The sequence below is a fragment of the Podarcis gaigeae genome, assembly GCF_964106915.1.
Source record: "Podarcis gaigeae genome assembly, chromosome: 16".
Taxonomy (NCBI): Eukaryota; Metazoa; Chordata; class Lepidosauria; order Squamata; family Lacertidae; genus Podarcis; species Podarcis gaigeae.
Window position 1 is genome coordinate 24933042 of NC_139693.1, and position 15944 is coordinate 24948985.

General features: G+C 46.8%; 2 protein-coding genes across 2 annotated transcripts in view; one reads left to right on the forward strand and one right to left on the reverse strand.

Moving 5' to 3' along the window:
• Window positions 1–4843, forward strand: part of PXMP2 (peroxisomal membrane protein 2) — a 12906-nt gene extending 8063 nt beyond the window's left edge. Inside the window, exons 2-4 of the mRNA XM_083717941.1 lie at window positions 201–413; window positions 2554–2673; window positions 4320–4843. Coding sequence (XP_083574067.1) covers window positions 201–413; window positions 2554–2673; window positions 4320–4388 — 402 coding nt within the window. The 3' untranslated portion in view covers window positions 4389–4843. The remainder of the gene's footprint in view (window positions 1–200; window positions 414–2553; window positions 2674–4319) is intronic.
• Window positions 1–14669, reverse strand: part of POLE (DNA polymerase epsilon, catalytic subunit) — a 79919-nt gene extending 65250 nt beyond the window's left edge. The window contains exons 1-2 of the mRNA XM_083716752.1: window positions 14625–14669; window positions 12406–12448 (exon numbers count right to left, since the gene is read on the reverse strand). The gene's annotated coding sequence lies outside the window, so the exon portion shown is untranslated. The remainder of the gene's footprint in view (window positions 1–12405; window positions 12449–14624) is intronic.
• Window positions 14670–15944: the final 1275 nt, after the last annotated feature.

A 15944-nucleotide genomic window follows, 5' to 3' on the forward strand; every position in this document is an offset into this window, starting at 1 on the left:
GGTGGTGATGTAGTAAAATAATCTTGCGAAATAGTGAACAATCCCTTCTCCTCTTAGCAGCCAGGAGGTTGCATGATATCACAGCAGCTCAGCGAATGGGGGAAGCTTATGGGTTTTGTTGCTGGGGTTTAAACTGTCTGGAGCCGAGTTTTCACAGTTAAGCTGATATTTTTTGAAGAGGCAGAATGATGTCTGTATGAACAATGTACAATCTCCCTTCCTGCCCCCCTCCCCCTTCCTGCTTTTCCAGGTTTTTCTTCACTGGGCCACTGAGCCACTATTTCTACCTCTACTTGGAGCGATGGTTCCCATCGGATGTGCCAGTTTCCATCGCCAAGAGACTCCTGCTGGACCGGCTTGTGGTTGCCCCAGCCTTCCTAGTGCTTTACTACTTCGTCATGAACCTGCTGGAGGTATATCCCTCATCAGCTGATGCTCGAATCAGGGTGGCGGTGACGGTGGCTGTATGTAGAGCAAGCTTTTCTCCTTTTGCTCAGGAGGGTAGTGAATGTCAGGAGTTCCGCCTACACTCGAGTAGGACCTTGGCAGAGACACATGCCCGACTGGCATGTTCCCTCCCTCCTGGTCGATCTTTCGGGAGCTTCATAAGCTTTCTTCAGCCCGAACATCACAGCGAACGGTGCCAACCGACACCGGCACACTTAGGGATCCGCAGAGTTTGCGCATCATGCGTCACAGACCTCAGCAACTCAGCGTTTTGGCTAATCTACTTTATTTACATATAAACACACACGGAGCACTGCAACATGGCTCCCTCTCTAGGATCAGACAGCAAAAAGAAAAAGAACAAAGGACAATACTTCTACTTCACAGAACACAGTAACACAAATATCTTGTCTCCATCACTTCCCGCTCTGTGGAGTCAAAACATACCACGTCATGTGAAAGACAAACAATCCTATGACTGCAATCACAGGGCAGGAATGCTAACAGTGAAGTGTAGGTCGGTTCCCACAAGGCAAGGCACAGTGATAACAGCAAGAACCATTCTTGAAATAACAGAACTGGGCAACAGGGGCAAAACAACTGCTTATATACGTTTCTAAAGGCCTGGGCCACTCCCACTCCCAGCATGATTGGCTGTCTAAACTTCCAAGCTGCGAATTGTGACTCAGAGTTTTAAGAGCCAATGGCAGAGGCCCAAATCCTGAACTGTTCTGTGATTGGATATCATGTTTTGAATCAGAACACAGGGCCTCAGAATCCTTAGTCCAGACTCAAGCTCAGGCAAACACAGACCACTGAATAAATAACAGGTAGGACCCGAACGAAGGGCTTCAAGATACAAGAAAGGTGATTCCAACCAAATGCCAGGAAGAACTTTCGGACTGTAAGAGACGTCTGACAGTGGAGTTTGTGGGTTCTCATTCACTGGAGGTTTTTAAGCAGGGTCTGGGTAGCCACCTGTTGTGGGTGCTTTAGAGATTCCTGCATTGCAGGGGGTTGGACTAGATGACCGTTAGTGTCCCTTCCAACTCTACGATTCTATGATTCTAAAAAGCGAATCCCTGAACAACGTAGGTCCAGGGTACCTCAGGGACCGGCTGAGCCCTTATATCCTAACTAGATCACCGAGATAATCTGCATGTTCACCACTGGTCATTCCTCAAGTTGCTAAGGCTCATTAGACAACAATAAGAAACAAACAAACAACAGCAATAACCTTTAGTATCGTTGGTCCAGGCTTGTGGAATATCTTGCCGGTAGAGATTCAGCAGGCATCTTATTTTAAACACCTGCTGCAGACTTTTCTGTTCTGTCAGGCTTACTATGCGAGCAATTAAGAATGCATCCTTCAGGCAATGATGTCCGTTTTATACGGTTTTAGCTTAGTTTATTATTGCTCTGTTTTTCTTTTAATGATATAGCAGTATACACTTCTTTTTTTAAAAAAAGAAATAAATAAAATGTAAACGACTTGGTTTTTGCTGATAAAGTGGTGTTATAAACCTTGCTGAATAACTTATGTGAATCCTGGGCCAGTTGTTTCTCTCTCTTGGCCTGAGCTGCCTCACAGGGCTGTTGTGAGGCTAGAATGCCAATAATAATAATAATAATTAATTATCCCACCCATCTTGCTGGGTTTCCCCAGCCACTCTGGGCAGCTCCGAACAGAATATTTAAAACACAAGAAAACATCAAACATTAAAAACTAAACAGGGCTGCCTTCAGATGTCCTCTAAAAGTCAGATAGTTGTTTATTTCCTTGACATCTGATGGGAGGGCGTTCCACAGGGCAGGCGCCACCACCAAGAAGGCCCTCTGCCTGGTTCCCTGTAACCTCACTTCTCGCAGGGAGGGAACTGCAAGAAGGCCGTCAGCTGGACCTCACTGCCCGGGTAGAAGGATGGGGGTGGAGACACTCCTTCAGGTAAACTGGGCCAAGGCCATTTAGGGCTTTAAAGGTCAGCACCAACCTTGGGATCTGGGTTGGCTGGGACTTGGACCACTGCAGAAAAGGTGCAGGACATCCCCCTGGTCCACCCCCCTCCCTCAAGGCCTCCTCTGGCTCAGTTTATCCGTGTCTTTCAGGGGAAGGATACCTCTGCTTTCGTCAAAAGGATGAAATCCAGCTACTGGACATCCCTCAAGATGAACTGGAAGGTGTGGACGCCGGTCCAGTTTATCAATCTGAACTACGTGCCTATGCAGGTGAGAGAACTCGCTTTTCGGTCGGGGGGGGGGCGGTTCCCACTCCGTGGGGTGCTGAGCCGGGGGGGGGGGAGAGACCCACACGATTCCCTCCACGCGCCCCAGGCATTCAGTCCTTGCATGCATGTCTCCCAAGCGGTTCAGGGTACATCCATGAAAGTATCAGTCCTCTTAGGGCTGGGATAACCGGGAGCTTCCAGATGCTGGACTCCAAATCCCATCAGCTCTAGCCAGCATGAAGGGCAGCCATGAATGATGGGAGTTGGAGGCCACCGACACCTGGAAGGCCACAGGTTTCCCCCATCTCTGAACTTATAGTGCATCTGGTGTTATGAAAGGTAGCCATGGCCGTAGCTCAATGAGAAGGCAACTTCCTTGTGCCGGCTTCAATCCTTAGCCCTGAGAGAGCTGCTGCCAGTCAGTGCAGACAGTACTGTGGGAAATGGGCCAATGGCCAGTGGCCTGACTCGGTAAGTCAGCTTCCCGTGTCTTAAAGGGAATGGCTGTAGCTCAGTTGTAGAGCCAGGGCCGGCCCAGCCATGAGGCAAGGTGAGGAGACTGCCTCAGGCAGCAGAATTCACTAGTGCAGCAGATCCCAATGTAGATCTTTATCTCTCCCCTTGTTCCTGATGTAGAATCATAGAGCCATAGAATTTTTAGACTTGGGAGGGACCCTGAGGATCATCCAGTCCAGTGTTTCCCAAACTTTGTTGTTGGACTACAACTTCCATCATCCCTAGCTAGCAGGACCACTGGATAATACTACTACGACTACAAATAATAATTTATTATTTATACCCCGCCCATCTGGCTGAGTTTCCCCAGTCACCCTGGGCGGCTCCCAATCAAGTGTTAAAAACAATACAGCATTAAATATTAAAAACTTCCCTGAACAGGGCTGCCTTCAGATGTCTTTTAAAGATAGGATAGCTGCTTATTTCCTGAAGGAAAGGTGTTCCACAGGGTGGGCGCCACTACCAAGAAGGCCCTCTGTCTGGTTCCCTGTAACCTCACTTCTCGCAATGAGGGAACTGCCAGAAGGCCCTCGGCGCTGGATCTCAGTGCTGAACGATGGGGGTGGAGACGCTCCTTCAGGTATACTGGACCAAGGCTGTTTAGGGCTTTAAAGGTCAGCACCAACACTTTGAATTGTGCCGCATTCTGGATTAATTGCAGTTTCCGGGTCACCTTCAAAGGTAGCCATACGTAGAGCACATTACAGTAGTCCAAGCGGGAGATAACTAGAGCATGCACCACTCTGGCGAGACAGTCTGTGGGCAGATAGAGTCAGCCTGGATGATGGGAGTTGTAGTCCAACAACAGCCGGAGACCCAAGTTTGGGAAATGCTGATCCTAGTCCAACCCCCTGCAGTGCAGGAATAGGCATGTGTTTCCCCACAGGGATCAAACCTGCAACCTTGGCGTTATCAGCACCACGCTCTAACCCATGTAGATCTTCACCCACCCTTTCTTCCTGCCAGGGAAGGGCTCCATTTTGTGGTTTGCCAGAATGCCTTGGGCTAGCCCTGGGTAGAGCCTCTGTTTTGCATGCAGAAGATCCCGGGTTCAGTCCCCGACAGCACCTCCAGGGAGGTGAACGTGGTAGGTCAGAACTTAAATTCTAACCAAATTCCTTCTCAACACAGTTCCAGGTGCTGTTTGGGAACCTGGTGGCCCTCTTCTGGTTTGCCTACCTGGCCTCTGTGAAGAAGTGACCCTGCAGGAGCTGACAGTCGAAGAAGAAGCTGCCCTTCATGCTTGATAAAGTTGCCTGCCGGGGCAGGCAGCGGAGGACGAGGGACTGTGCTTAGAGAACTGATTTGCTGCCTGCCGTTGCACAGTTACTGTCCGACACTCTTCTGCTCCTTGAGGAAAGCAGGGATGGGAATGGGATGCGCTGTGCCATCTTCCAGCTAGGTCCTTCTGGGCCCTGTCACTTTAACAATCACATCTGGTACACTACGTTTATTAATTTTGTTTCTCATTTCTTAACGTTTAGTTTTTCTGGGGGGGACAGACAGCAGGCAATAACTCTTTTTTAAAAAATGGTGCTTTAATGGGAATGGTTTAAAAAATGTGTACTGGAATTGGGAAAACCAGCACAAGCCATTTTATGTGCGTGTTTTTAAAAGAAATAAAATTGAGAAGATTAATCTCTTAAACGATAAAAGGGGGAAATTACTGGTTTTGTTGAAGAGGTGAGATACCTGGCTAGGGGGTGGGGGGAAGGATGTGTGAAAAGGATTGCAAGCCTATTGTGAGCTGAAGGTGAGCCAGCAAAGTGAGGTAGCTGCAGAAAAGGCGAATGCAATTTTTAGGCTCCATTAACAGCAACCTCAGATATGCAGAAGGACACAACTTTGATGGCAGAAAGTGAGAAGGAATTAAAGAACCTCTTAATGAGGGTGTAAGAAGAGAGTGCAAAACATGGTCTGAAGCTCAACATTAAAAAAACTAAGATCATGGCCACTGGTCCCATCACTTCCTGGCAAATAGAAGTGGAAGAAATGGAGGCAGTGAGGGATTTTACTTTCTTGGGCTCCATGATCACTGCAGATGGTGACAGCAGTCACGAAATTAAAAGACGCCTGCTTCTTGGGAGAAAAGCAATGAGAAACCTAGACAGCATCTTAAAAAGCAGAGACATCACCTTGCCGACATAGGCCCATATAGTTAAAGCTATGGTTTTCCCAGTAGTGATGTATGTAGGTGAGAGCTGGATCATAAAGAAGGCTGATCGCCGAAGAATTGATGCTTTTGAATTATGGTGCTGGAGGAGACTCTCGAGAGTTCCATGGACTGCAAGAAGATCAAACCTATCCATTCTGAAGGAAATCAGCCCTGAGTGCTCACTGGAAGGACAGATCCTGAAGCTGAGACTCCAATATTTTGGCCACCTCATGAGAAGAGAAGACTCCCTGGAAAAGACCCTGATGTTGGGAAAGATGGAGGGCACAAGGAGAAGGGGACGACAGAGGACGAGATGGTTGGACAGTGTTCTCGAAGCTACCAGCATGAGTTTGACCGAACTGCGGGAGGCAGTGGAAGACAGGAGTGCCTGGCATGCTGGCATGCTCTGGTCCATGGGGTCATGAAGAGTCGGACACGACTTGCTTGACGTTTGGCTTCCAAAAATCATTTGAAAACCAGAAGACTCACTTCCGGGTTTCGATTGTTTGGGAGCTGATTTGTTTGGGAGCCAAGGCATTTGAGATCCAAGGTACGACTGAATAATAAGCAAAAGGAAAAAGAAAGATTAAAACACACATCAGCATTCTGCATGACTGCATCATAAGCTAAATATTTTTAGCAGGTGCCAAAAACAGTGCAGGGAAGACCAGTGTGATTGTTAGGGCTAGAGACATGGGAGGCCATGCTCAAATCTCCACTCTGCCAAGAAGCTCCCTGGTTGAACTTGGGCCAGTCGCCATCTCTCAGCCTAGCCTACCTCTCAGGGCTTGTAGTGAGGCTAAAATGGGAAGGAGGAGCACCATGCTCCTTGGAGGAAAAGGTGTTGAACTAAATAAATAAAGGTGCCTGCCTGCCTGATGTCAATAGGCAGGGAGTTCCAAAGTTCACATGCTGCCAAACTAAAAGATTTTTTTCTTACAAATGTGGAAGCGCTATTACACGACAGCTGTAACTATGCCAGTTCCGCTGAATATTTGCTGAATATATGCAAAATAGTACAGTGGTACCTCGGGTTACATACGCTTCAGGTTACAGACTCTGCTAACCCAGAAATATTACCTCGGGTTTAAGAACTTTGCTTCAGGATGAGAACAGAAATCGTGCTCCGGCGGCGCGGGGGCAGCGGGAGGCCCCATTAGCTAAAGTGGTGCTTCAGGTTAAGAACAGTTTCAGGTTAAGAACAGACCTCTGGAACGAATTAAGTACTTAACCTGAGGTACCACTGTAGTAATATTCTGCCTCTTAATGTTGCTTATTGAGCCGTTTTTTAAAAAAAATAAGCTATGCTAGGGTTTATAGAGAAAAATACAAAGCTTAATATCAAATATATCTCGCCCTTTTTTATCGAAACTAAGACTTTGTTCTAAATACAATCAAAGCATAAAGAAGAAGAAAAAGGGAGAGTGAAATGAAGAAGAGTAGAAAAGAGGTTCGAAGAGAAAGATGGAATAAAATCCAGAAAGTAAAGAGTTTCCCATTCTTCATCTGTCCACTGTATATAAACAATATTCACTTCATCCTTGAGACTGTTTCTGGTGGGCTTTCCCAGCTCCCCCAAATCTGCTTGCCATTTAAGCCCATAAAGCACGCATCCCATTTTGGAACAAGAACCAGCAGCTGGACCCAGTTGGTATTAAACACCCAATTGGTATTCTGCTGATCTGCAGGCTTCTGTTCTTTTTTTCACCAATGAAAGAAGCTTCACATTAAACTGCAACAGGATATTGGTGGGGTCAGGGCTTGGAGGGACGGCAAGAATCTGGTTCCCCTATTAGCATGAAGGCAGATGGGAAAGTGTGTGTGTGTGTGTGTGGGGGGGTGCATTTCAGATGTTAGAAGAGAAGCAGGAACACTTTACTCCAGCCACTTTCTCCATGGCATGCAACATTTTATAAGCTGTGCCTCTTGTAAACTGGCTTTGTCAGTTTCTCTGTTCTGTTGATTTGTACGTTGGTATGTAATACAGCAAAACATTACAACAGTGAAACAACAAAAAAAAAAAGCATAACGCCCGAGTAATGCTGAGAGCATCTAAAAACATTTATAACACTGTCACAATATCTTCACAGCTAATAATCGCAAATTTGCCAGTAGGGATGGGAGATATATCGTGCAAAACCAGTTTGAAGTCTGTGTTGTGTTATCAGTTTCATAATTTTTGGCTTCTCTATGTAGCTTGAATTGTGGGTGCGTGCTATGCAAAAATCACAATGTGGGAAAAACCGTGAAGCCAGCTAATGCCTCTACATAGCTCCATCCATATTTCAGACATTGTGATATATCAGTATATCACAATGTTTAGCTGGCCATATGATGTTGAAAACCAGATTTTGCCTGGCCCTGGTTGCCAGGAACGGTATCTTTATATCAGTGCAGGTAATAAAAATCTATTATACTGTCTGGCTGCCTAGTGCTCTTGCATGCAATGTGTCCTTTTAAAATGCACCTGTGGGTTATTTGGGGGGCCTGCCTGGTGTGCATAGGAGTTCGTTCATTCCCCCCCCCCCCATATAGTCTGGCCCCCCACAAGGTCTGAGGGACAGTGGACTGCCCCCCTGCCTAAGAGGTAAAAAGGTAAAGGTAAAGGGACCCCTGACCATTAGGTCCAGGCATGGCCGACTCTGGGGTTGCGGCGCTCATCTTGCTTTATTGGCCAAGGGAGCCGGCGTACAGCTTCCGGGTCATGTGGCCAGCATGACTAAGCCGCTTCTGGCAAACCAGAGCAGTGTACACTGTTTACCTTCCCGCCGGAGTGGTACCTATTTATCTACTTGCACTTTGACGTGCTTTCAAACTGCTAGGTTGGCAGGAGCAGGGACTGAGCAATGGGAGCTCACCCCGTCGCGGGGATTCGATCCGCCGACCTTCTGATCAGCAAGTCCTAGGCTCTGGTTTAACCCACAGCGCCACCCGCATCCCTGCCTAAGAGGTAGGCACAGGCAAATTGGTGGCCACTCTGTGCCTCTCTTCTCTGTGATGAGGCTGCCTTATTCTGTTATGGGTCTGCAGAGCTCATGCTCTTGGAACGGATCCAGATCGACACCAAGAAGGGGAGCAATATTTTGCCCATGGCCTTTTGAGGAAAAGGAGTGACTGTTGCTCAGCTCTACCACCAGGTGTCAACCTTGCTCCACTTAAAGGCCAGCAAAGAGTTTCTAAGCGTTCAATCGGCAGCAAAACTCTGCTTCTCCAGAAAGCAACCGCGGTGGTACATACTATTTATTTAGGAACTTAAAAGGATTTCCTGCAGCAGGGCATGGTGTGAGGAATGGAGGGTGCAACTGAGGGACTGCGTGGGCCAGGAACCATGAAAGGGTTAATAAAATTTAGCATTGATATAACCGTTTCCAAGCGCGCAATAGGTGTCGTTCAAATACAACAGCCTTGTAAGGTAGGCCAGTATTATACTCATTGTTGCAGATGGAGGGCTGATAAGAGAAGGCTCAAAGTCTTCATAGTTAGAGGACGCATTCAGACAGAGACCTCCTGATCAATGCTTCAAGTTTCAAAGCCAGTGTGGTTCATATCTAACCCCCTGTCTAGTGGGAGAAGGCCAGCAGACCAGTCATGGCTTGGCTCATTTGCTTGAGTGACCTGTAGCAAATATTCTGCAGGCACCTTAAGAAGAACCTATTCTGGGCTTGTGGTGTGGCTTGCTGATGGTAAGGAAGCCTTTTAATGTGTAATGCTTGATTGTGTTTTTATATCTGTTGGAAGCCGCTAACAACAACAACAACAACAACAACAACAACAACAACAACAACAACAACAACAACAACAACAACAGTACACCCTATTTTATTCACTGATGAGTAAGTGTGACCAGGAGGGCTACCATTTTTGCTTCTGTTTTTGACTGTATTTGACTACGAAAGGATTTGAACCACTTAAGGTATTCTCAATTTAAAATGCAGGAAGTTACATCCTTAAAAATGGGAAGCTCTAAAAAATCTTCCACAGGCAAGGTTATCCATTGTTTCCACAGCTGTATGACTGTCTTGATATAATTAAGTTCTTGTTAAATAATTTTATTTTTTTAAACTAAAACCACTTGAAACCAAGTGAAGATGCCTGGGCGCCAGGATAGCACCTGAGGCATTGTCTCTGAGCATGGCTTCTCTCTCACACAGTGTTCTGCATTCTGTAACAGGTAAAGACATTGTAGCCTAGCACCTTCTTTAGCATGCTAATTTCCTACCCACAAAGGGAATTTCCAATAGGATGAGCCTATTGGGAGCTGGGCATGTTTAGCCTGGAGAAGAGGAGGTTAAGGGGTGATATGATAGCCATGTTCAAATATATAAAAGGATGTCACATAGAGGAGGGAGAAAGGTTGTTTTCTGCTGCTCCAGAGAAGCGGACACAGAGCAATGGTTCCAAACTACAAGAAAGAAGATTCTACCTAAACATTAGGAAGAACTTCCTGACAGTAAGAGCTGTTCAACAGTGGAATTTGTTGCCAAGGAGTGTGGTGGAGTCTCCTTCTTTGGAGGTCTTTAAGCAGAGGCTTGACAACCAGATGTCAGGAGTGCTCTGATGGTGTTTCCTGCTTGGCAGGGGGTTGGACTCAATGGCCCTTGTGGTCTCTTCCAACTCTATGATTCTATGATTCTATCCAAATCTGGAGGTGCATGCCTGGGGATCCTTGGATCTTGACCATTTTCACACACTAGCACCGCATCCTGTAGAATTCTATGTTTTACCTGCACAACCAGAATGACTTTCTGGAACCAAAATGCTTTTTTTTGTGCAGCCTGAGCAGGAGCAGTCACCATTAAGAAAAAGAGGTTAGAATGGACGAAGGTATATGCGGACTGTCCCTGGGTCAAGCGACTTTTCTTCCTTAGGTTTTTAAATTAGCTCAAGGTTGTCATCTGAACTAGCCAGATGTTTAACTGAGAATCAATCGCAGTCCATCATCTGAAAAGTAAGACGTTAGAGCTTTCTTACACCCAACTGGAAAATACAGTCAAACCTCGGATCCTGAACGCCTGTTTCGGAACGCTTTGGCTCCCAAATGCCGAAAACCCAGAAGTAAATGCTCCGGTTTTTTAACGTTTTTTTGGAAGCCGAATGTCCGACGTGGCGTCTGCTGAGAGCAGGAAAATCCTGCAACCAATCGGAAGCTGCTACAGTGGTACCTCGGGTTAAGTACTTAATTCGTTCCGGAGGTCCGTTCTTAATCTGAAACTGTTCTTAACCTGAAGTACCACTTAACTAATGGGGCCTGCTGCTGCTGCGCCGCCGGAGCACGATTTCTGTTCTCATCCTGAAGCAAAGTTCTTAACCCGAGGTACTATTTCTGGGTTAGCGGAGTCTGTAACCTGAAGCATATGTAACCTGAAGTTTATGTAACCCGGGGTACCACTGTATTGGGTTGTCAAACCTTTTGGAAGCTGAACGGGCTTCCGGAATGGATTACGTTCAACAACTGAGGTTTGCTTGTAGACATTCTGTTTTGGCAACCATAACCTTGGTTTAAGGAGCCATTTGGTGTGTAATAATAATAATAATAATAATTTATAATTTATACCCCGCCCATCTGGCTGGGCTTCCCCAGCCACTCTGGGTGGCTTCCAAAAAAAATATTAAAATACTGTAATACATCAAACATTAAAAGCTTCCCTAAACAGGGCTGCCTTCAGATGTCTCCTAAAAGTCTGGTAGTTGTTTTTTCCTTTGACATCTGGTGGGAGAGTGTTCCACAGGGCGGGTGCCACTACCGAGAAGGCCCTCTGCCTGGGTCCCTGTAACCTAACTTCTTGCAGTGAGGGAACCACCAGAAGGCCCTCGGAGCTGGACCTCAGCGTCTGGGCAGAATGATGGGGGTGGAGACGCTCCTTCAGATATACTGGGCCAAGGCCGTTTAGGGCTTTAAAGGTCAGCACCAACACTTTGACTTGTGCTTGGAAACGTGTAGCTTATTTATCTTGAGTTTCTAACACTGGGTAGAAGGCAGCTTTCTATCTTCCTAAATAGGAGGTGTGAGAGGGCCCGAAAAGGGGACTCCCTCCATCGCAGGGAGGAAGCAGAAGGCAGAACCACAGTCAGAAACTGAAAAGTTGGAGCTTGGTATTCCTTTGGATAAATTTGCAGCTGGGACAGATCTTGAACTGGGAGCCTGGGTGTTGCTGATCACATCCTCCCCACCCCTCCCCAGCCGCTGCAGTTTTAAAGCAAGATATTTTGGGCTGCACAGATGCTGATTCCAATGCTCAAATCTTTAAAGCTTATCAAAAACCTACTCTCTGTCCCCCCCACCTGCTTTCCCCTCCCTAGTTTGGAGCCCTGAACATTCTTAACCACCAAGATCTTCTTATGTATAATAAACACAAAAAGGTCTCTCTTCCCAGATTTCCTGCTAAACCCAGAGATGATTATAAGCTAAATCCCTTGCATATGGTGCCGTACTTTGCTAAAAAGTTGCAGTGCTGCATTAGGCAGATTAACCCCTTCTCTGCACCTTTGTCAGGCCAGACTTGTCACAATAACATCTCCAAGGAGCACCAAGGCCTCTCGTGGGACGAGGGTCCAGGTCAGAACCAGGCGGCTGTTCTACCTGCATGGAAAGCTGTGTGTATGTCAAGCAGATGAAGCGAATGTCCTATTGGCCATAAAATTCAGCTTCCAGAGAATCTACGGTTTCCTGGATTTAAGCTACTGAGCAAGTTTCTAGTCCCCATTTCTGGGAAAATATGCTTGAAAGGGTAGTGGGCCAGGCCTGCTGAAATTTCTGGTGTATTTTATTTATTTATTTATTTATTTATTTATTTATTTATTTATTTAGATATACAGTGGTACCTCGGGTTACATACACTTCAGCTTACATACGCTTCAGGTTACAGACTCCGCTAACCCAGAAATAGTGCTTCAGGTTAAGAACTTTGCTTCAGGATGAGAACAGAAATTGTGCCCCGGCTGCGCGGCGGCAGCAGGAGGCCCCATTAGCTAAAGTGATGCTTCAGGTTAAGAACAGTTCCAGGTTAAGTACGGACCTCCGGAACGAATTAAGTACTTAACCTGAGGTACCACTGTACATACCGTATTGACCTGAACATAAGCCACACCTGAATATAAGCAGCAGCTTTAAAATTGAAGGGGGAGGGGGAGAAAAAAAAGACAATACTTGAATATAAGCCAGGCACTAACAGGCACTAACACCCATAAAAGGCAAATGTAGACGAAAATCCTACGGGTACTAGAGAGGACCCGCAAGTGGGTTAAACACCTGTTCAAAGCACCATAAATGCAAATAAAAAATCAATACTGCACTGTAAAATACGGGGAAAGCGATGAATGACATTAGAATTAATTGCACAACAGTCTCAAGCTCACAAATCGGCAATAAAACAATTTTTGTTCTATTTCACCGTATGTCTGTTTCAGCAGCAATATCGTAAAAGCCCGTTTTTGTAAGGTTGCGGATTTAAGCCACACTTTAACTTTTAGTGCGGCTTATATTCAGGCCATATGGGGTGTGTGTGTGTGTGTGTGTGTGTGTATCGCCTGTAAGTGGTTTTATGTAAGATGTTCATTTAAAAATAGCATTAAAAACAAGACAAAATAAAATTACCAAAATAATAGATAAGCTCAACAGATTATTAAAAATAAATAAATTACATGTCTGGGAAGGCCTGTGTTAGAAAACAGAAGTTTTTAGAAGGCCTCACAAACAGTACACCGAAGGCGCTTGCCTTCAAGGGGCAGGGAGTTCCACAGGGAAGGTACTATCACACTTAAAGAGCGATTTCCCCCCTAGTTGTTGCTGTATAAGCTTTTCTGAAGGAATTGAGGCAGCTTCAGCACCCTGCCTACTCCATGCTCTTCCCAACGACCACCAGAACAAATTCTGGGAAAGTGTTTTTTTTTGGGGGGTGGTGGTGGTCTTTTTAATCACAGAATGAATTAGACAAAATATACCAATTATACAATTTGCTCAGACCTGCAGAATTGATGGATTGTGTACAGCTCAGAAAGGCGAAACGTGAGGCTGTCAGAGGGGAGTTCAGAATGGAGGAAAGGAGACTGAGCTGGGCCCAGGCGTAACCCGTGAAATGAGGTCCAGGACCGGTTCAGAATTTGAAGGTTCCGCTGGGAGTCAGTCCAACAGGGCCAAGGCAGGACACGAGGCAGGAAACCAGGCAAGGACAGGTACAGGCACTCAGGCAGGATCTAGCCTACAACAATGTTGCTCCCGCAACCTGGGGCAGGGTCCAACAGCCTTTTATCTTTGTTGGGGTAGTGGCTGGTCCTGATCCCCTGGCGACTCACCTCCCTGTTTTGCCCGAAGGCGAGCACTCCTCCTGCGAGTACTCAGGTCTCTCCTTCTCTCAGACCTTGGTCTCTGCAGCTTGGGAGACGTCGGTGGGTTACTAGACCCAGAGGCCGCCTCAGCCTCCCCTGACCCAACTGGTAGTGGAGCAGCTGTAAGTGATGGCCAAGGGTTAGCGGAGTCTGTAACCTGAAGTGTATGTAACCTGAAGCGTATGTAACCTGAGGTACCACTGTACTAGTCACAATGGTTATCTTCTACCCCCAGCATCAGGGGCAGTATACCTTTGAATCCCAGTTGCTGCGACTCGCAAGTAGGGGAGATTTGCTCAGGTCCTGTTTGTGTGCTCCCTATAGGGGCATCTAGTTGTCCCCCTGTGAGACTAGAGAGGCCACAGGCCTGATCCAGTAGCTATGCTCTCCTTCGGAAGGACATCTTGAATGGGGAGGAAAAACAGGAGACAAGACCCCTTAACTTAGGAGAAATGTATAGGACCGGATTTATTTCAGCTGCGCTACGCACAATCAGCTTCGTTTCAAAACACGCGTACAGCAAGCAGCTCGCTGTCCTCAGGGAAACAGAGCTTGTGGTGGTTAATTATTATTCCTTGCGAATGTTATTATTTCATTTATGGATCGCTTTCCTGGGAAGCCCCTCAAAGCGATTTCGCAGTACAATAAAATCGTATGTAAAACAATTGCATATATAATGGCAGTCAGAACAATGGCCTGTATATATATATAAAATCAGTTAGAAGAAGCCATTGCAGTTTCTGCAGTTACATTTATCAGGAAAGCACTTCAAATCCAATACAGATCTCAGCTGGCATAAAAATCTCCACTTAGGAGGTTTGGAGAAAAAGGGAGGTTTCCAACAGATGCTTAAAAGACAATGTTGTTTGATTAACCCCCTCACCAAAAAATAAATAAATAATCATTTCATTTAGCAATTCCATGAAATATAATCAGGGCCAATGAGACCTTCCTACCCATTGTGGCATGACCCACATGCCGCACATCGCGGGCAACAGCCAGGTATGGACAGACCCTCCAGCACCATCCCAGAATAGTTTAACTATCAACCCCTTTTTCCCAAGGAACTCTGAGAATTGTAGGTCCGTGGGGGGGGGGGAGTAGGGGTTGCCAAGCAACACTCAGCGCGCTTAACCAACGACAATTCCCAGCATTCCTTGGGGTGAAACCATGAGCTTTGCAGTGGCAGAAGAGTGTTTTAAATGTAAGGCGTCAATGTGGCTATAGGTTGCGCATGTGGAAGATGTGTGGGGTATACATGGGTGAGAACAGCAGGCATGGCGTAGTGGATGTCGTGTCTGACTGGGACCCTGGAGACCAGGGTTCGAATCCCTACTTGGCCCTGCTTAGGGAACTTTTTAATGTTTGATGTTTTATTATGCTTTTACAGTGGTACCTCGGGTTAAGTACTTAATTCGTTCCGGAGGTCCGTTCTTAACCTGAAACTGTTCTTAACCTGAAGCACCATTTTAGCTAATGGGGCCTCCTGCTGCCACCGCACCGCCAAAGCCCGATTTCTGTTCTTATCCTGAAGCAAAGTTCTTAACCTGAAGCACTATTTCTGGGTTAGTGGAGTCTGTAACCTGAAGTGTATGTAACCTGAAGCGTATGTAACCCGAGGTACCACTGTATATTTGTTGGAAACCGCACAGAGTGGCTGGGGCAACCCAGTCAGATGGGCGGGGTACGAATAATAAAATTATTATCATTTGTCAGAGCTGCCCCAAGGTCCCAGCTCACAGAGGACCAACGCCAGATCGTCGTTATATACAAAAGTCTTTATTGAAGTTCAGTTTCGATTTCAAAGCCGCAGCGCGCAGCTCTACGTCTTAAACCCTAGACCGCCGAAGTTCCGTCTGAATCTCCTCCCCCCTGACACCAGTTTAAGATTCTAGCCCTGCTCCACCTCTTCCTCTGCTCTCTCCTCCTCTGGGTCCTCCTGTCCGCTGAGGCATTCCCCTTTCTGGACTCTTCTGACGCTGAGTCTCCTGACTCCTCCCCCTGCCTCCGGCGGGTTTTAGGACCTGGTTCCCAATCCTTGTTCTCTGCTGTCCCGCGCGCCTGTACATTTGAACTTGGCTCTCGCGCCAACCCAGTGACCTTCCTCCTGACCCTCTTCCGGGATGCTGGCTGGACCTGACCTCCCCTCCGTTGCCTGACTCTCTGATGGAGGCGTGGTCAGCCCTGACTCATCTTCTCTCCCTGCTGGGGGATACGCTGGCCCCGATACCTGGGACTCTTCCCCCCCACTATGCTCTGGTGGGGAAGCTGGTCCT